At 42.3% G+C, this 20985-nt stretch overlaps 1 protein-coding gene across 1 annotated transcript; it reads right to left on the bottom strand.

Moving 5' to 3' along the window:
- Positions 1-5095: 5095 nt before the first annotated feature.
- Positions 5096-15573, bottom strand: LOC124700106 (histone-lysine N-methyltransferase CLF-like). Its single transcript, XM_047232289.1, has 16 exons — positions 15539-15573; positions 12506-12625; positions 12087-12415; positions 11804-11965; positions 11046-11130; positions 10776-10925; positions 10644-10691; positions 10506-10574; positions 9675-10387; positions 8821-8956; positions 8524-8744; positions 7676-7807; positions 6538-6628; positions 5764-5811; positions 5556-5684; positions 5096-5388 (listed from the first exon to the last, which is right to left on the bottom strand). Exons 2-16 carry the CDS (start codon positions 12602-12604, stop codon positions 5119-5121), a joined length of 2682 nt encoding a protein of 893 aa, XP_047088245.1. The 5' UTR covers positions 12605-12625; positions 15539-15573; the 3' UTR covers positions 5096-5118.
- Positions 15574-20985: the final 5412 nt, after the last annotated feature.

Here is a 20985-nt window from a genome sequence, read left to right as displayed (position 1 = left end):
TTGATCAGTTGGACTATATAGACAGTGATGATTTTAGTAGGAGTAATTTTTGTTGCTGCTTGAAGCACAGTCGACATTTACCAGCCTCACAGACAGCAACGTTCAAGCCTTGGCTGACGCTAGGATGCTCCATGTTAGTACTGTCGTGCTTGTATACAAACATTTCACGTGTGTTTCTCCAAATAACTTGTTTCTGTTGAAACATTCGTAGAGCCAGTACCAGTATGTGAGGAGAAGATCCGAAAGAAAATTAAAAGATGACAATGTGCAGCTGGTGAGGAAGATAGTTGAAGTGGTGCATGAGCTACAGAAATTGAAGGCAAAGAAGAAAATAAAGAAGAATCACATGGTAGAGATGAGAAATGGAGATAGGAAGGAAATGTTGACTCTGTTTGTAGTATCAATATGTGTTCTGATGTATGCCTCTGTTGCTTTGGTCACCAGGATTTTTGCGTGATGTAGTATAAGTATGTATCAGCTTGTGTGCTGATGTATCCATGTACAAGATGTTGGCTGGAATAAGAATATGAGTTTTGATCGAAATATTTGCTTGCACTATCGGACGTCGGCGGTGCTCCCTGGACCGACGGTGGTTCCGGTGGCGGCGAAGCTCCTCGGACGGCGCAGCACCGGGCGGCGAGCTGGTGATGGCGTCGCTGTTGGCGGCGGGGTGGCTAGGCCACGCCTGGTGGTGCCCTTCTGGCCCAGATCCAGGCCCTTTGGGCCCCATCTAGGTCTCGGTGGGCCGGGCCTGGGCGTAACGACCAGGCGTGGACGGCGTTCATCCAGCGCTAGCGCGACGACCGCCTCGCTGCCTACGACGGCAGCGGCGATCAGCCGGCAAACAACAACACCAGTGGATGGTGGCGGTGGTGGAGTGCGCCCGGGAGGACCCTCACGTGGGTCCTCGGCTACATCGGAGACGGGAACGACCCACCGCTGCAAATGCCGCCACGGCAGCTGCAGCTGGCGGCCCCGCGCAGCAACGGCCAGTGGGCGGCGCAGCGATAGGCGTCCTCCTCCTCGCACTTCTCCTCCTCCTGATCCTCCTCGTCGGAGGGTCATCGGCCAGGTACCCCCCCCCCCCCTACAACATGTCGTCGCCATGCTTCTTGGCGAAGGTGAAGGACGAGCCGGAGGAGGCTCCTGCTCGCAGGCGCCGCAATGGCGGCGGAGGCTTCGTCATCCGCTAAAAAATGATACACCATCACCAATTTTTTTAGTCATTATTTTTACGCAAAAAATGATACACCATCACCAATTTGTTGTAGCCATTACTTTTCACGCAAAAAATATACACCATCACCAATTTGTTTAGCCATTGTTTTTCACGCAAAAAATGATACACCATCACCAATTTGTTTAGCCATTACTTTTCACGCAAAAAATGATACACCATCACCAATTTGTTTAGCCATTACTTTTCACGCAAAAAAATGATACACCATCACCCATTTCTTGTAGCCATTATTTTTCACGCAAAAAATAATACACCATCACCCATTTCTTGTAGCCATTATTTTTCACGCAAAAAATGATACACCATCACCCATTTCTTGTAGCCATTACTTTCCACGCAAAAAATGATAAACCATCACCGATTTGTTGTAGCCATTACTTTTCACGCAATAAATGATGAACAATCACCGATTTCTTGTAGCCATTACGGTAAAATGATAAACTATCACGAATTACCATTTCTTTTAGGCATTACTTTTCACGGTAAAATGATAAACTAAATCACGAAGTTCCATTTCCGTCAAGATAGTCTGCATTACTTTTTTGTTGAGATATATACCCCCACAACGGTCATCTCCTCCTTAAATTATTGTGTAAACCCCCACAACGGTCACCTCCTCCTTATTTTATTGTGTAAACCCCTACAACGGTCATCTCTCCCTTATAAACACCCACAACGGTCATCCCTTGTGTCAATAGGTTCTGCCTCTCTCTTCTTCGTTCACATACACTTGATCATCCATTGCCATGGCTTCCACGTCTCGGACGCGGACCGGAAGGGGAAGGGGAAGGGGCGGCCGGGGTGGTGGATCATCATCATTGCCACCACCACCGTCATCAACACTGCCATTGATCATAGAGGAGTTCTTCATCGTCATCTATGAAGACCCTTTGGTCAAAAAGGTACGTACGCGTTCCCACATATATGATGCATGTGATTAATTATGGGCATGTTCTAAAAAACCTTTAATTTCAAACGATCGGCGCTCGATCTCTTTGCAGGCACTCCCAAAAAGTTTGCGGACTATCTTGACGGCCAGGAGCCAGCCTAAGGTGTATCCGCGAGCAGCCGACTCGCGGTCCTCGTCTCCGGACCGTGGAGGTCCTATTTGACGGACAAGGCCGGATGTATCTCGACAAGGGCTGGGAGAATTTCGTCATCGTGCACGGTGTGGATTTCGGCTGCTACGTACACTTCAAATATGAAGGCGATGATGTACTCACAATGAAGGTGTTCGACGGAACAATGTGCAGGAAGTACTACTACTCAGACGACGAAGATACTGACGATGAAAGTGACGACGACGTGAAGCCATGCATCCATCCCCTTTAGAGATCTAGCTATTTTCTATATATTTAGAGATCTAGCTATTTTCTATATATTATGCACAATGTTTAGCATAAGTGTCACTTTAGATTAAGCTATGAAAATAGTCACCTGCCATGGGCTGAGGCGGCCCCACAGAGCGGCTCTATATTATATTCTCTAAATAAATAGACAACCCCAGCGGTCATTGGCTGCGGAGGCCCCACAGAGCGGCAATATATGATTTTCTATAAATAAATAGACGACCCCACTGTTCATTAGCTGCGGCAGCCCTACGTAGCGGCAAATATATGTCTTTTCCTCGAAAAATAGACGACCCCACCGGTCATTGGCTGCGGCAGCCCTCGGAGCGGCAATATATGACTTTTCCTGAAAAATAGATGACCCCACTGGTCATTGGCTGCGGCAGCCCTATAGAGCGGCCCCATTTGTCGACACGAGACGGGTCGGAGAGGAACTGCCCTCCGTGCAGCCCCACCCGTCGATTAACGGTAACGGTAAGGCCTCCGACTCGACGGCAACCCTCCCGTCCGAGCGTCTGCGAGGGGTTTCAAACTAGAGGGAGGGGAAAACTGAGGAAAAACTAACGAGCTGGGGAAAACTGAGCACAACTAAGGACCCGACGGCACGAAAATAGAAATCCCTTTTAGTTTTTTATACCTATGTTTTTTAAATTTGTACAAATATTGGCCAAGTATATGACCGGACTATCTATGAATCTACTATTTCTACGAATTTTATTATATTCTGAAATTTTAAAAAAATTTAGTATAGAGGCCGCGACTGGCAGCTGTCCGGCCCTTATTTTTATTTTACCGCCAGGATCCCCGTATGGGCTTAAAACGGCTACGCTGGAGCTCATACGAGGAAAAAGTGGAGATGCCCTTAGTGTGTTCGTTCTTGGAGAACGAAATAGCACACAACACAGGTTCCTTTTTGTAATCGTCACTGCTCCGTGCGGAAGGACATAGCCTGATTATTTCTTATTTTTTAGTGGACTAGATTGTAAAATTAAAATCCAGACACAGCCAACGTGGCACAATTTGGACTAATTAGTACCGGCAAAACAAGTTGTAGGACTACCAGCGCACTATTTACAAGAACTGGGACTAAAATACAACTAGGATGTAAGTTGTGGGACTAAAAACATATATACCTCTTAAATTGACGACCTAGGGATACAGGGAAAACATGCACACTGACACCTTCCGTTCCTGCTTTGGCTAGTATGCATAAAATAAGAGTGAGGTGGTCGGTGTGCCTTTGCTCTGTATCGGTCTAGCTGTTTACGCAGAATTATACATCGCGAGATATGACGTTAATTATAAAAACAGGTGGCTTGATGAGGATTGGATAAAAGGAGCACCCAAGCTCGGGCATACTTCTGAGTTTTGGCGATCGCACTCTCTTTTTCTTCATCCTGGTACCCACTCTCTTTTTTGAGAGAATTCCTTATTTGGTCCTGTCTAAAGTTTGTCTTTTTTTTGGCTCTGGCAATTTTTTTCTTCCTTTCATGACCCACAAAGTTTGGTTGGTTCCTTATTTGGCCCTCTAGTACAATTTAAGCATTAAGATGACTATTTTGCCCCTGCTGCAATATGTGATAAAATTGCACTAAAAAAGATGTGATATACTAGTTGGTTATTAAAAAAAATGACCCCCACTGGCTGGCACCAGCGCACCATTTTGCCCCTGCTGCAATTATTTCGGAAAATTTCAAATTTATTCTAGAAATTACTCCAATTTATTTTATATTTTCACAACTCCAAAAAAAATGATATTAAATAGACACAAACATAGAGACAATCGCAGGCACGCTAGAAATTTCAGCCCAAAATATATTGTATTTTAGAAGATACAAAAACGACAAATTTCTGACAGACTATACGTATACACGCCTGTATAATGTCAGATTTTTGTTTTTTCACAGCCCAAAATAAAACGAGTTTTTGCCCGAAACATTGCACGTACATCCCAAGCATATACATGTATTTCTCGAATAAATTTGAGATTTTTATGGAACTCAAAAATTTGTCAACATATTGCAGCAGGGGCAAAATGGTAATCTTAGTGCCTAAATTGTTCTAGAGGGCCAAATAAGGAACCAACCAAACTTTGTGGGTCATTAAAGGAAGAAAAAATTTACCACGGCCAAAAAAGGAATGCAAACTTCAGCCAGGGCCAAATAAGGAATTCTCTCCTCTTTTTTTTTTACTTGAGCTTCCCACTCTTGTTAACAGCAGTCATTGGCAGAATGCTTGACGTCATGTCACTCGCAACGCGCATCATGCTGCCAGTATCAGCCCGTACGGTTAAAGTTACAGCAAACGCCCACAAAAGCTTTTGAAGTGGCGAGCACACCACCAAAGGCAAGGCATGGGTCATGTTCCATCAATAAGTTCTGATACAAATGGGCTCAGATACAACAACAGTCAGGCTCAGATACAACAACAGTCAGGGGCCAAGCAATGTCAGGTTAAACTAAACTCAAGGTCTGCTAATAACAGCTAAATTTTGACCCCACAACAAAAGAATCAACCAATGATGTCTGTTCAGTGGGCAAGCTTCTTTGCTCGCCCGCTGGATGGCTGCCCAGGGTCTTTCGACCCAGGAGCGTCAGCGTTCAGGGCCCACACCGGGGCTCGGTCAGGCTCGTATCGGTAGTCGTAGAAAAGCTCCTCACCTGCACCAATCCGTTCTTTGGCAAAGATGCCTACCCTATGGTCGCCTGCTACCATGATAACCTTGGCGTAGCAATTTGGATCAGGGGAATGGTTGGCAAACTTCAGCTTGTCACCCATTCTGAAGGCATCAAGAACAAACTGCATCCAGAGAGTAGAGTAAGCAGCAACGACTCAGCTAACCGGATCAGATGTAAAATGCACGTTTTTGCATGCGGACAAGAATGTATAGTTCAGCTCATGCAAAAAAGCACGAGCTAAATCTATATAATGTTTGATTACTGTAACTGGTATTTTTGTACACCTACCTGGTTATTCAGGTTAAAAAGGAACGATGAATTCTCACGATCATATATCTTGCCACGCTTGTCTGCTTCCTTGTGGGAGATAAGCTCCCCAGTGTACTCGCCAAGATATTCATGTTTGCCAACCGTATTCTGAAGATTGAGGAAAGACAACAAAAAATATTGAGGTAAAGGGGAAGAGGAATGGAGAGGATGGAAGGAGCAATTTTACCTTGAGGAATGCTCCCCAGCCAGAAATATCAGATCTCCCAAGTAAGACCTGAATAAAAAGTTAAAAACTCATGAATAAATTCAATATCATCAGCACAAAATTATGTCTGAAAAAGAACAAGTACATTCTGGTAGACAGTTATAAGAAGGTGCGTTGTAACGGGTTTATGCTCAATAGTCGCTTACAACTAATGGCAACATCGCCTCCATATTAACGAATGCCCACTTTTAAACAGGGTGGCATAGTGGCATTGCCTAGTTGTGTTTTTCTTCATTTTAGAAGAAGAATGATGTGGCCCTAGGCCTGCTAAAATTATATTTATGGTAAGAAAATCTTTTTCCAGAACAAGACCTAAGTTTAAGTAAATTTTACTGGATCAGTTTGTTTCATATCCTAATTGGTTTATAACTGGCTCAGAACTATCATAAACAAAACAAAAAGGCATCGCTTATAAGGAATCAGCTCTTAAAAGATATTAATCGCTGCTATATCAATACCAGCATCTACAGTATTGAGAACGAGCTCAAAGAGACGTAGACATTTAAGATCATATATAAATCACATCTAGCATTTTAAGATCATGAAACTATCCATAAGTACAACTGGTAATGGATTATACATCTGAGCCAGTAGTTCTAAACACAAAGAATTTGTGGTTCGTCTCTTTGTTCTGTTAAACGACAGGACCAACCAAAGAAATCATCAAATCAAGTGCCGACACAAAGAAAAGCAAGATGTCCATAACATGATACAAACTGGACTGTATAATTTTACCCTTTGTTGTTGTTTAAGAAGCAGTTTCATGTTCCGGCATTCATAATTATCGCCTCGTTGGTTGGGAACTCCAAATGAACCATCACCACACCTGTAGGTCAGAAAAGGAACAGTTCAGTGCACTGTGATTTATTCTAGAAAGACTATGGATGAGATAACATTTTAAGCTTGAACAGCTGGCAATCACTTGTCAAGGCGCTAATGGAATACCTTATTAAGCAGATTAGAGTGAAAAAGGACTGTAATTGCATTTCAGCATTGGTCAGATAAAGACAGTACAATCATACTTTATTTTTTAATTAACTGCATTTGGTGTCCAAAATTTCCTCTTTTAACATTCTACACATACATGCCAATTGAAATTTAACTACTGAAGTCATAAGTTCTCCTATAATTGGCATGTCTCCATAATGCAACCTTACACATTCGGGTAAACATCCATTGCGAATAAGATACTGTTCCAATGAATTTATGTAGTACACCATTCCATAAGATTTTAGTAGAGTTGAATAAATTGCATAAGCAATTGGTAACCACATAAGTTTTCAGCTTCTTTAAATAATACGCTGGCACCCATAAGCATTCAATTAAGTCTCTTAACAAATGGGTGCATCATGTCAAATTACTATGCTTGATGGTTGTCGGCTGTAGCTGATGGCTACAAAATTCTTTTTATTAACTTATAAATCCCCTTGTTTAAGATCTGAGCTGCAGTCTGGAGAACTGAGTATCTTGAGATGCTACAATACAACTAAGCAAGAGTATTTGCGCAGTTCTAATATTGTAGATTCAACACCCAACAAAGCTCTTCATGAATAGATGAGAAACTTTTATAACGTAACTCATAGCTTTTGCAGATTATCACACCTATACTTGTAACGTGGCAACTGATAACATGTGGATTCACTTCAGTTGGCTATCATGCGTGATATCAAATGCACTACCTGATTCCCAAATTTCTGGTAGTAAAACAGAATCTTCAAGGCAAATTTCACAGGTACTACTCTGGTACAGTTGAGATTGTAGAAGTGTAAAGGACAAAATGGACAGACCTCAATGATGCAACTTTTTATACAGATAGAATTGCGAATTGACTGCAAAGTCCTTCAAAGGTTCACGAGATTTTGTAAATACATACCCCACCCAGCAGTTTCTGCACACGTCAGGATCGCATTCCCTGTCAGCAGCAAAGCATGGACACTGGCGACTGCGACACTGGCTCTTTGCACAATGACAACCTCGAAAACGATTCTTGCACATTTTCGGACACCTGGAATGCAAAGGGGATAAATTTTCACACAAGCAACAACACCAATTGCTAAAGTATGACAACACTACAACAGGATCAGGGTACCAAATTGTTTGCATGTCTTCATGTTTATGCATTTTTGTAGTTGTTTCCATTCATAATTGAAATTTCTCAAACTAACTAATAAGTAGCAGTAAACACAAAGTATGCAGGACCACAAAAGGTAGTCTAATTTTATTGTCTAGTGAGAATTAATCTATGCACTATGCAGCTTTACAAAATACGACATCAAACCACGTCAATAGATATAACATAGCGCTTTCATGAGCACTGGTATAAATATCCAGAAGGACAAGCATTCTCAGTTCACCTGCAATTGGACTAAAACCAAGCAAAAACCTATGATACCAGCAAAAGTGGGTTACCTAGAACCCCATAACAACATGGTAAAGGATACATATGCTTCAGATGCATAGAAGTTACTCCCTCCGTCCCTATTTAGGTGGCACCAATGTATTACAGGGTCCAACTTTGACCATTAATTTGATTAACAAAACATTGATTACGTATCACAAAAATTATACCATCGAATTCATATTCAAATAAACTTTCCAGCTAGATCTCACATATTCCCAATCAAATTGATGGTCAAAGTTTAATCACAGGCGCCACCTAAATAGGGGCGGAGGGAGTATGAATAATAGTGCAAGTTCTTGTAAGGAAAATAATTAACTCACCCACAGTATTTCTCACAGCATGTCCCATTTATGAGACATGGACACTGTTTCCCACATGCCGATTGACAACCACAAGGATTATATTGCCGACAAGGCTGATCCTTCTTTTCTGTAATTCTTTTCCTTATAAAATGATAACCTGCAGATTTCCAGGTGTACTTCAAACGACGGACTCGTCCTCGTCTTCTATAAAACCGTGATCTCGCGCGCAACTCATGTCCCTGAGATATCAACATTGGCAGCACTAAACTAAGATGCCACCAGGGTGAAAAAAGTAAGGGGCATGGTGAACCCTACCTTTATATATCCTTTAACAAGAGAATCAACACTGCTAAGTGTTCCAGATGCGCTGCTGTTTTCAATATAGTGCATATACTGAAAAACATCACTGCATGTCTTCATTCCACCAAGAAGGTTCCGAGCAATTAAACAACTGCATGAAGAAAACCATTCGGTTTAGTGTGGCTATTAATTTTGGAAATCATGGTAGTCTTATTGCTGTTATAATGATGGAGGCCAACGATTTGGCCACCGGACTCATGTGCTCAGCAATGGAAAAAAAGACATGCATAGCTGTTATATCATTGCAACTTTCATAGAAATAGAGTATTGCATCCTGGTAAGAAAACATTGCTCTACAACATATAAGTGGCGATGGGATCTGTGTAGTAAAAAAAATTAACCATTAATTTGCCTTGACACCATGAAGATAATGCGATAAGTGGAAAATGTTTTCGTAATATATAATTTTAGGGAATGGCTCTGGTACATACAACTTTTAGTCATATAATGTTTATAAACATTTCTTCCCAACACTTTTTTCAATCCCCGGTACCACTCCCCACTTGTAGGGTGATGACAATACAGTACGTGAAAGGAATAAATTGTACCACTCCCCACTTGTAGGGTGATGAGAAAACAGTATGTAAAAGGAATAAATTGTTTACTCAGCGAGGAACCATGGTAAAAGTCTTCCAAGTAGTATAGTAAAACATTTCACATATAACCTTTACTCAGTTCACAAGAATTGTTTGCAGGTTAGGTCACGTGAGGCCAAATAGGAAATTTCACCTGACTAGTTCTATAATAGTAAGCAACATTAAGTGCAAGGTAATTAAACCACTAATAGGTCATCAGGAGAAGGGTCCAACCTGTTCCTACCAAAAATCTCCAACCCTTTCACTAGTAGCCCTTGCTCAAGCACCTTCCAGGATCTACAGTTATCTTCTTGCCTGCATATATTCTCATCGACATCATCTATCTTCGAACTTAGATGATCATCTGTTGCTGAATGTTCATTATTTGTTTCTTCCGTCGCATCCTTATGATCTTCTGCTAAAGCTGAGTTCTTCTCTTTCTTCTCCATTGGAGACGTATCCTTCTTCCGAGAACTTCTTGTGTTCGGAGAATTCTGCTGTGAGGATGCAAATGAATCCTTTTGTCCACTTCGTGTACCAGATCTAAGCTTCATATCCCTTGGCCAGAGGCATCCACCAGAATTTGAGTCTGATGGTGCCACTTCCCTTTGTCCTTTTTTCACGCTCATAAGGATTCGCTCTGCGATTCTTCTATTAGCACTTTTCTTGATTCCACCTCTTGCGCTAATTTTGAATTTTGATTGACAAGGTGAGTGATGCAGAGATTTATTGCTTATTGGATGTACTTCTGAATCGCTACTTTCTGAGGCAATCCTTTGGATTGAAGAGCTTTCACTTTGTTGGGATTTTGCCTTCCTTCCACTAGAACCCCGTTTTTTCTTATTTGAATCCAACTGGTTCCTTGTATCATCAGCTGAGTGAGTTGGCTCCTCTATGTCAATATGCATGTCAGAATCGTTTGCAACAGTAGCATCTGGTTTGGAGGCCTGAAAAAAAGGGTTTGCAAAACAATATCAATGCAAGTCATGCGCTTATGTTTCAGCATCTAAATTGTCACACAAGACAACCCAATTTTCAGAAGCAATACACCATAAAAATACAAACCAGTTTATGACAATGAATGCCACAAGGCATACCATCATCCAAGATGTTCCCAGGTGGTTGCTTTTCTGTCTGCATGAAACACGTGCGAATTAGAACAACACCCAATTATGGTAATAACTCTTGAACTTTCAAACTTACAGGAAATACTAAATCTTGAGAACACCCATGTAATTTACAATCGAAAACCTGCCAATGTCAAGATGAGCAGAATATTCATCAGCAAATTAGAGGCATTACAGAAATTGCATGATGGTTAATAGATGAACATACTAGACATCGCCGACAAAAGAGATTGTCATAGGAATCCAATGCTGCATCCAAATCTTTATCACGGTAGACATCTTCCACTTTGACATGAAGTTCAGAAGCTTTTTTTAAAGAACTCACAGTTTTCTCCCCATGTAGGATCTCATATCTGGCCTGTAAAATAGGGCTATATGTGTTAATTGTCAATAGCGAAAATGTGAACTGGTAAAGGAAGATCCCAAATGGCCAAAATAACATTGAGATTAAGTGAGTGATTATGGAAAGGGAACTAGCCTTTATATCACCAGCAGCTCTACCAAAACATCGAGCCAGGGTTTCCAGCACTGCATCAGACATGCCACATTCTTGAATTGTCATCCTAACATGGAGTAGCGGAGGAACATTATTCATTACATCAAATTATCAAATCACCAATTGTGACGAACACGGCATATAGCAGAAGCCAATATCTATTGTTGATCTATCAAGGTTAAAGAAGATGTAAACTCGTCAACAGACTACTACGATCACGCAACCCAATTGAACATTTTGCAGCGACCTCAGGTAAGCGATGTATGTTTCTTGAAAGAAAATTGTGACAATCCTTAATGGAATGCGTTCTCCGGTAGGAAATAAAAATACAGCAAACTAACTACTTTGAAGAAAGGTGAAATGGTAGCATTCATATGAAAAACCGTGATTGTAAAACCAGCATATATGCCAATCACATGTAAGCGCAGAAGTTAGGGCATTTTGGTTCACGGCCACACTTTGCCATATATGCAGAAGCACTGTTATGCTAGTGTTTGTTTCACTGCCACGACTGTGGCATTCCACGCTTTCTTAGCAGGCTGTGCCATTTTTCATGCACTCACTTTTACCACACTTTGCTAACTTGTGGCAAAAATATTCTTCACTGCACTTTTTGTGGCTTGCCACAGTTTAGCTGGGATAGTGTGGCAAAGTATGTCCATTAACCAAACATGCCCTTAAGCCTAGGCTAATGCAAACTAACGCAAAAGAAAACATAGAAGTACACCAAGTTTGTTTACCGAATAAGACAATCTTCAGAAACTTTGAACTCCTTTTTCTCCTCTTCATCCTCAACAGCTTCATCTTCACTGTCACTGCAAATTAAAGCTTCACCGCAATTTGCATCATAATAAATCCTTCGTCGACCAAGTACGGATTGGTCTTCCGACATCCTCCGGTTCCTGCGTGAAACCGCGGGAAATCTTTTGTCTCAAGAAAATCCTATGAAACCTTACTAAAGAAACTTTCTGTAAATAGCAGGGCTTCAAGGCGGTTGAGAAGTGAATGTAATTATAAACAGACCTGTCCAAAAATGTCCATGTTGTATAAGGCGGAAGTTTCGGTACTTCTGGTAGTTTAATTAGCCTAATGGCGCTCTTTGCAGCTTGATTTCCCCCCAACATAACAGTTGATGTGGCATATGAACTTTCTTCTTCGGAACTGACGCCATCTTCCTCAGCAGGTGATGCCTCAAGACTATGCACCAAACAGAGTGCATCGTCTTTCCTACTTGTCAGCAAATTTGAGACAAAGTCGGTGCCATTTGATGTATTTCTTTGCCAGATTTTTGAAGAATTGCTAGTGCTTTGTGTAACAGTGCTGAGCTTAATCCTGTTCTCCTCTATCCTATTCTGGAAAAAATATATAAAAATCAGAAAAAATAAAAACAAGAATATCTGATTTTTAAAAAATGAGAGAAATACAGAATAGTTTCAAAGCACCTTAATGTAAGTAAAACGATCTGCTGTAACTTTCTTCTTCAACGACTCAATAACACATAAAACATATTCAGAGGCCTTACGTCCTTCTTCATCTGACATAGCCTTATTTTCGTGAGTAACCTACAAAGGTAGGAACATTATCGTGACAAGCATAATACAAACTCATATAGTAGTTTTAAGATGGTTGAAGGGTATAAATAGGAAAGCCAAAGACAATCAATGTTAGAGTCCAACTAATTTGTTGCTCTGAACATTACAGGTAATCTGAAATCCTGATTACAGGCACACCTCAAGAGTAGATTACCATTTCGTTAACAGCTCTTGACTGGTAAGCACAGTAGTAAACTCTAACTGGAACGTATGATAAAGTAGTAAAAAGGTTACAAAGAAAAGTCTCAAGGTCAACATCTGTCAAAGCACCGAATGGTTATTAAGTGGTTCCTATTATTTTGTCCCAGATTTATATAGCCATAATTTGTAGAATGGCCAAACGTTACTTTATTTTAGTTCAGCATTCTGATATAATCAAACAACAAAGGTGATGAGATAAAAAAAAACACAAGATTGCAACAACTAAGTCTATTAAGTATAATGTTAGCCATATAATAGCACTGTGATTGCTGATTATTAGCACATAATGACATTGTACACCATAGAGAATCGATATATTACTACAATATACACCATCCCAGTTTATGCTAATTATGTGAGTGCCAGATATTCTCTGTGATTAGGGTTAAGGATGGGAATGAGCCAGCGCACTTTGACCTGGACCTGACACTTCTACTTAACTCACGGACATTGGGCCAACCCAATGGACCAGCAAGAAATGGCTCTATGTCCCATTGGGACACATGGTTCGGTCCTCTCTTCTTTCCCTGGAACCACATGTTTTTCTAATAAAGTTCTAACACCCATACGCTGCTGGATACATCATCTAATAAGCAATGCATGCTTCTCATTTTACTGAATATTGATTGGCATGTACTGATAATTAGTCATGTACAAATATTAAAAATGGAAAGCAACAGAACATAGATAAATTAGTGGTAGTCTAATGTAGTCGACTAAACCAGCCATGGGTACTTGCTTAAATCACAATCATGATAGCTAAAGATTATCACGCAACAAGGTATATGTAGACGTGAATACTTGCATGATGGTTGTATGCCTATATATAACTCTATCGTACATCTGAAGATGCATTTGGGTCAAGCCATCTAACCTAAGAGGTCAACAAGTTTGTGCTCTACCGGTCATATTCGCAAACAAGGCCAACCTGACTGCCCTATCAGCCTTGACACTGTGGATCGGGCCATTGGACAAATGGGTCGATGTGGCTTATTCCCATCCTTAAGGGTTAAGGTTTGGAATGGGCCAGCCCACTTCGATCCAGACCTGGCCCCTGCTGGCCCTTCTACTTTGCTCACGGCCACCGGGGCGATCCTATGTCCATTGGGACATATGGTCCAGTCCTTTTTTTTTTCTGGCAACACACGTTTTTGTAATGAAGTTCAACGGACGCATATTGGAACCATCATCTAATAAGGCAATGCAGGTGTCTCGTTTAATTGAATGGCATATAGTAATAATTAACCATGTACAAGTATTAAAATGGAAAGCAACAGAACATAGCTAAATTAGTGGTTAGTCTATTTTAGTTGACTCAACCAGCTGGGGGTACTTGCTTAGATCATAATCATGAATGATGGTTCTATGCCTACATAACTCTATGGTACAACCGACAATTCTGTTTGGGTCAATCCATCTAAAACTGGGGAGTCAACAAGCCCCGGCTCTACTGGCCCAGTTCGCAAGCAGGGCTGACCTGACCACCCCATCAGCCTTGACTTTGTGGGTCAGGCCAGTGGACCAATGGGCCAGTGTGACTCATTCCCATCCTTAGTTAGGGTGCTATCTCCAGTGGTTCTACTCAAGAATGTCATATGTGCCCAAAATGTAATAAGTTCAGCAAAATATCAGCGAAAATTCAACAAATGAAAGAGCAGAATATCGTGAAAATCAGCTGGTAGCTCTTGAGTACTAGAGGGGGGCAATGCAGTATAACAAATGAGAAGTGAACTCACACACACTCATTTCAGGCCATTAGAGCGTAACTACGCAACATCCAACCCATCCCGCATTTGGTGTCTCCATGCTATGGGCGGATCTAGGTGGTGTGCCCGGTGGAGGTCTGTCCAGGACTAGGGCCCATGTTTGTTTGGGCTGGTTGTGCTCTATCAAAGCGGTACCGGTCACCGCTAAGTGGTACCGGTAAATAGCATATTCATCACATGTAATAGCATGAACGTACACAAGTATATTACGCTGGATAATAATTCATAATGCATTGCATTGTCCAAACTGATAAGGTGCTGATCACCACCAACTAATTAGTTCTCTTCACATGTCATTTACCAAATTAGATCTCCTTAGAATACCAACACGTTACAGAAATCAAGTGTACATATCCTCATCTAGCGTTGAAGTGAATAAACACAGTGTTATTAAACAACTAATGTGTTGACAATCCATACAGAGAGCATATGCACATTAATCAAAGTATAAATGCCGAACAAGGTTTTACCACCAACGCTGTCACTTTCCTCGGTCTGTTCCAGTATGAAAATTTCAGAATATCGGATACCTAGAACGCTTCAGTGAACTAGAGCTGAGAGACTAAAACGACTTCAAACAATTCCGAACTAACGCTAGCAAATCTATTAGTAGTAATCATTCGGTGGCATGGATCTGCGGACAGGCTATTCCTTGCGGCTAGTGACCACGGAAGAGTGTCCGTGCACTCGAGGGCCAACGGCGGCCTCGTCGTGGAGCAACGCGAAGTAGAGCAAGAGCATGAACGCCGCGCACGTCTAACGGTCAGCGTCATAGGCGAAACGAAGTAACGAACCCCTGGCCAGCCGACGCCGGCGAGCTGCCGAAGCCTCGCTCGCCGAAAACAGGGCGGGAGGCACTAGATCGAGGAGGTGGACGCGCGGGCGGAGCAGCACGGACGGGGGCGGAAGCGCGTACCTCGAAACAATGTCGACCGCGTGCGGACGCGGCGGGGAGGGGGTGAGGTGGGGCGGCGCGCGTGGGAGGGAGGGGCGAGGGCGTCCGCGGCGACGGTCGAGTACGGCGCGGCGGCGGCGGCGGCGGCGGCGGCTCTAGGGCAGCCGCATTGGGTGGGAATGTCGGATCGGAGCTGAGGGTTCCAGGTATATATCAGAGATAGGTCACGAGGGGCGAGAGGGGAATTGTTTTTTGAATGAAAAAATGGGAGCGGAGGATGAGAAAAGTGGATGATTCCAGCTGGTGTTGTGTTGGCGACTGCGGTCTGCGCGAGCGACAAGGAGTCAACAAAGGTCCTCGCCGACGCGGGTGGCAGGCCTTGGGCCACTATCCAAATCACAAAGGATGGTAGGAATGGATTATAACCTCTATGTCCGTTGGCAGAAAATTTTGATTCAGCTTTCCAATATTCCAGATTCCCATTGATTGATTTAGGAGGTGGAGGCTATCGCCGACGACGGCCATGAGAAAGAGAATGAAGAGGATGGAGATGGCACGTGGAAACGGCTAGAGGCGGCTGAGGAGGCGGCGGAAAAGATGCTCTAATTTCCGTGGATCTGGTTTAAGTGCAACAATAGGTAGCAATCTGGAGTCCTAAGTATCAGTATCAGCACCATTACCAATCCGTTTTATCAAGCCTAGTTTCATAGCATCTCTTCCTTCTAGCACTGCACGGGATCGGTTATTATTCTCCAGGCTTGCTTTGCTAACAAGGCCATATTGAACAATTCGGCATCTCTAGAACCAAGGCCGCCCATAAACTTTAGCATCGTCATAGTATCCATGAAACCTAGAATGTTTCTTATGGCCATGTTTACTTCCCTGCAAAAAATTTCTTAAGAGAGTGTCGATCTTCTTACATCAACCCTCGGGAGTTTGAAGCACGACATCAAAAATATTGGGATAGCCTGAGCCACATATTTGGTAAGGACTTCTCCCCCCCCCCCCCTCGCTGAAAGGATTTGCTCTATCCATCCTTGGATCTGTTTCCAAATCCGCTTAGTCTGTATTTAAAAGTTCCATTCTTGTTCACTCCCACATCCGATGGTATACCTAAGTACCTCTCTGATAAGCTTTCATTGGGAACTTGCAGCAGCGTTTGAATCTCTTCTCTAACATTTACTGGGCATCCCTTACTGAAATAAATAGATGATTTGTATGTGTTTATTCTTTGACCAGAAGCCGTACAGTAGGTATCAAGAACCACATTGATCTCACTAGCCCCACCAGAATTCGCTATAAAAAAATAGCAAGCTATCGTCCGCAAAAAAGTACATGATTGTACCTGTGTGATGCATGTAAAATGAAACATGAACTTTTTCCTTTATCATATTGAATTCCCACATATTTGCAACATATATGATGATAATACCATGTTTTACATTGATTTATGGGGATTTACCAATGATCTCTTTTATTTGCTTTATAACTTTGCAGAACAAGAAAACACTGTTTTGCATATTTTTCTCTTTCAGAGACCTATACGGAGTCAAATTGACCTGAAATTTTTGGAGCGTCATTTTTTCATCGCGAGAAGCACCCTGGACCTTGGAAGCACACCTGGAGAGGTCTGAGGCCCGAAAGAGACCAGGTGGCGCGCCCAACAAGGTAGGGCGTGCCCAGCAAGGTAGGGCGCGCCACCCATGCTCTTTCGGTCGTCAATCGTCCGATTGCCCTAATTATTTCGCCCACCGATGTATGTTGACCTAAAAATCACTATATATATGGCCCCGAAGAGTTATCGGGAGGAGAGCGCCGCACAAACACAAAAACACGAAAATAGAGGCTGTTGCAGAGAAGATTGGAGGGGGAAACTCCGTTGGGATCACCGCCGGAGGGATCTCCACCTTCTCCAACGTCTTCATCATCGCCATGATCAAGGGAGAGTAGTACACCTCCTGGACTACGGGTTTGTGGCGATAGCTTGATCTATTTCTCTCATGTTTTTCACAGTTCTTAGTGCCATATGAGCTTCCTAACATGATTATGGCCATATTTGTAATACTTATGTTGTGGATCATTATTCTATGATATTGTGCTATGATATCTGATCATATTATGTTAAATATATATTGATAGATGCATATTATGAACCCCATTCTTAGGTATTTGTTTTGATCCAACATCTATGCAAGAGCGTGTGCGGGGTGATGTGTGTATTAGATGTAGTAGCATGGTTTTCGTGATTGGATAGTGACAATATGTTCAAGATCTATTATGGCTTTGCCTTTTTCTTTTGCTACATCACTAGAGATAAAATGAAAGCATGTGCTACGTTCGTCACGTGACAGTAGTGATGATTTTGTTTGTTCAAGCCTTCAAGGTGGCATATTGATATTCAAACTTCATGTCAAAGTACTTATGGCTATGCTCTCTTAATTCTTAATACAAGATTGGTGAAGTTTCTTTCCTGTGGAGCATAAGAGAGATGTGTTGCACCATCTCTATGTTAGGACGTGATGCCCATATTAATTCTGATCTTACGCATATTATTATTTGCACCTTCATATCTCATTGATGAATTGTTATTTTTCCACTACAACTTAAAGAGAGAATAGTCAAGTGAACACATGAACACCGGTCCACTTTTATCATAAGAAACATCTTTATATTGCTTTTATCTTGTTTTCTATTTGTCGCACTATTTTAATACGAAAATACAAAAATATTTACTTTTCTTATTTGCATCCAAAACACCAAAAACAACCAACCCCTTTACAGTTTTTACTTAGTTATTTTTATCTAGTTTAGTATTATTTGCTTTATTTTTACTTTTGTTTATTTAGTAACATGAAACCTTGCGCTTGACAACCACACAGTGGAGTTGGGGACACAAGACATTTATTTTACTTGCAGGATTGCTAGAAGAAGGGAGAAGAGTATACTCTTTGTCCAGTTCCCCGAGAGTTCGATATAAACCGTCGAGTCACCCTTGTGGGAACATACTCTACCGACACAATACTACGGACTTGGAGTCCCAACGTCATCAAGCTGTTTTACGGCGCTTTGTCGGGGAGTATCAAGACACTCCATAAAATCCGTCAACCGCCATCAGAAGTATTTTCTGGCATTGTTGCCGATGAAAGAACATCTCTCAAATTACTTATGGTTTTGTGTGTTTGATGACAATATGCATGTGTGATAATCTAATGTGGCTTAGTGTGCAACTAAGATCTATATTGTTTTTATATTGAGAAGAATTAAAAGGGAAGACTCATGTGTTGAAAAGGAAGAAGAAGGAAGAAAACAGGAATTTGCAAGGTCGGAAATTCTCACACATGAGTCCGGTCAAATTCTCAGGATTTCCTGCCCCCAAAATTCAGCTAACGACTTAAGCTCCGGGCTCTCAGTATACCCCCCAGAAATTTGGCCGAACATTTCTGTCGAAGGGCCAGAAACTCCGAGGAGGGGGCGGATATTCTGGCCCCAACTAACACCGGAAATTCCAGCCCTAGTTTCTGCAACAGCTCGATTTGGTGGGGGTATAAATACCCCCTTCTTCCCCAAGCTCAGGTTGCTCAGTCCCTCAGAAGTTCATCCACCATTGTTGAGCCACAAGAAACACAAGATTCACTTGATCTCCTCATCCAACCATCCAAAGCTCCTGATCTTTGGAGAATCAAAGGAGAAGACCCCGATCTACATCTTCACTGAAGCGATTTACATTTCCCACTCATTTTCTTGAGGACCCCTTTGCTAGTGTTCCCTTTTGGAAACCCTAGTTGTTTGTGGTTGATTTGATCTTGTTGTTGTGTTGTTGTTACAGCTATTAGGAGCCTCCAATTCGGTTGTGGATGTGTGTCCCAAAAACCTTGTAAAGGCCCAGTTTCCGCCTCGATGAAATCCCTTAGTGGACAAGTGATCTAGGCCTTTGTGGCGTTGCTCACCGAAGAATAGGGTGAGGCCTTCGTGGTGTTGCTTAGGTCTTTGTGGCGACCATGCCCCTCCAACGTAGACGTACTTCCCCTCAAAAGGAAGGAACTACGGGAATTATCCCTTGTGTATCCGTGTGCTCCACTCTAGGTTACCTCTATCCTTGGTTACATTATTATATCTTGCCTAGTTATATCTTGCTTAGTTGTATACCTTGTCATCTAGGGAAATTCACATAGTTGCATATCTAGAGAATTTACCTTTGTGTCAAGCCTAAATAAAAAAAGAACTAAAATTGTGTAGCACCTATTCACCCCCCCCCCCTCTAGGTGTGGCATACGATCCTTTCAGCCAGGGAACTTAAAGGACTGCATTACGGTGTGATGGCGTGTACAGCACACGTCCGTTGGAAACCCCAAGAGGAAGGTATGATGCGCACAGTAGCATGTTTTCCCTCAGAAAGAAACCAAGGTTTATCGAACCAGGAGGAGCCAAGAAGCACGTTGAAGGTTGATGGCAGCGGGATGTAGTGCGGCGCAACACCGTGGATTCCGGCGCCAACGTGGAACCTGCACAACACAACCAAAGTACTTTGCCCCAACGAAACGAGTGAGGTTGTCAATCTCACCGGCTTGCTGTAACAAAGGATTAGATGTATAGTGTGGATGATGATTGTTTGCAGAAAACGAGTAGAACAAGTATTGTAGTAGATTGTATTCAATGTAAAAGAATGGACCGGGGTCCACAGTTCACTAGAGGTGTCTCTCCCATAAGATAAATAGCATGTTGGGTGAACAAATTACGGTCGGGCAATTGACAAATAGAGAGGGCATGACCATGCACATACATGATATGATGAGTATTGTGAGATTTAATTGGGCATTACGACAAAGTACATAGACCGCTATCCGAGCATGCATCTATGCCTAAAAAGTCCACCTTCAGGTTATCATCCGAACCCCTTCCAGTATTAAGTTGCAAACAACAGACAATTGCATTAAGTATGGTGCGTAATGTAATCAATAACTATATCCTCGGACATAGCATCAATGTTTTATCCCTAGTGGCAACAAGACATCCACAACCTTAGAACTTTCACGTCACTGTCCCGCATTTAATGGAGGCATGAACCCACTATCGAGCATAAATACTCCCTCTTGGAGTTAAGAGTAAAAACTTGGCCGGAGCCTCTACTAATAACGGAGAGCATGCAAGATCATAAACAACACATAGGTAATAGATTGATAATCAACATAACATAGTATTCTCTATCCATCGGATCCCGACAAACACAACATATAGAATTACGGATAGATGATCTTGATCATGTTAGGCAGCTCACAAGATCCAACAATGAAGCACATGAGGAGAAGACGACCATCTAGCTACCGCTATGGACCCATAGTCCAGGGGTGAACTACTCACTCATCACTCCGGAGGCGACCATGGCGGTGAAGAGTCCTCCGGGAGATGATTCCCCTCTCGGCAGGTGCCGGAGGTGATCTCCGAATCCCCCGAGATGGGATTGGCGGCGG

This window comes from Lolium rigidum, chromosome 3 (assembly GCF_022539505.1).
Source record: "Lolium rigidum isolate FL_2022 chromosome 3, APGP_CSIRO_Lrig_0.1, whole genome shotgun sequence".
NCBI lineage: Eukaryota > Viridiplantae > Streptophyta > Magnoliopsida > Poales > Poaceae > Lolium > Lolium rigidum.
This window is presented reverse-complemented; position numbering and strand designations above follow the sequence as displayed.

Excerpts from the sequence above, each read along its gene's own strand:
- LOC124700106 (XM_047232289.1), bottom strand. The coding sequence starts at position 12,604 with ATGTCAGATGAAGAAGGACGTAAGGCCTCTGAATATGTTTTATGTGTT. Across the intron at positions 10,692-10,775 it reads TCTTTTGTCGGCGATGTCTA|GTTTTCGATTGTAAATTACA; the intron begins GTATGTTCATCT and ends TGACATTGGCAG. Across the intron at positions 5,389-5,555 it reads TTTTTAACCTGAATAACCAG|TTTGTTCTTGATGCCTTCAG; the intron begins GTAGGTGTACAA and ends CTCTGGATGCAG.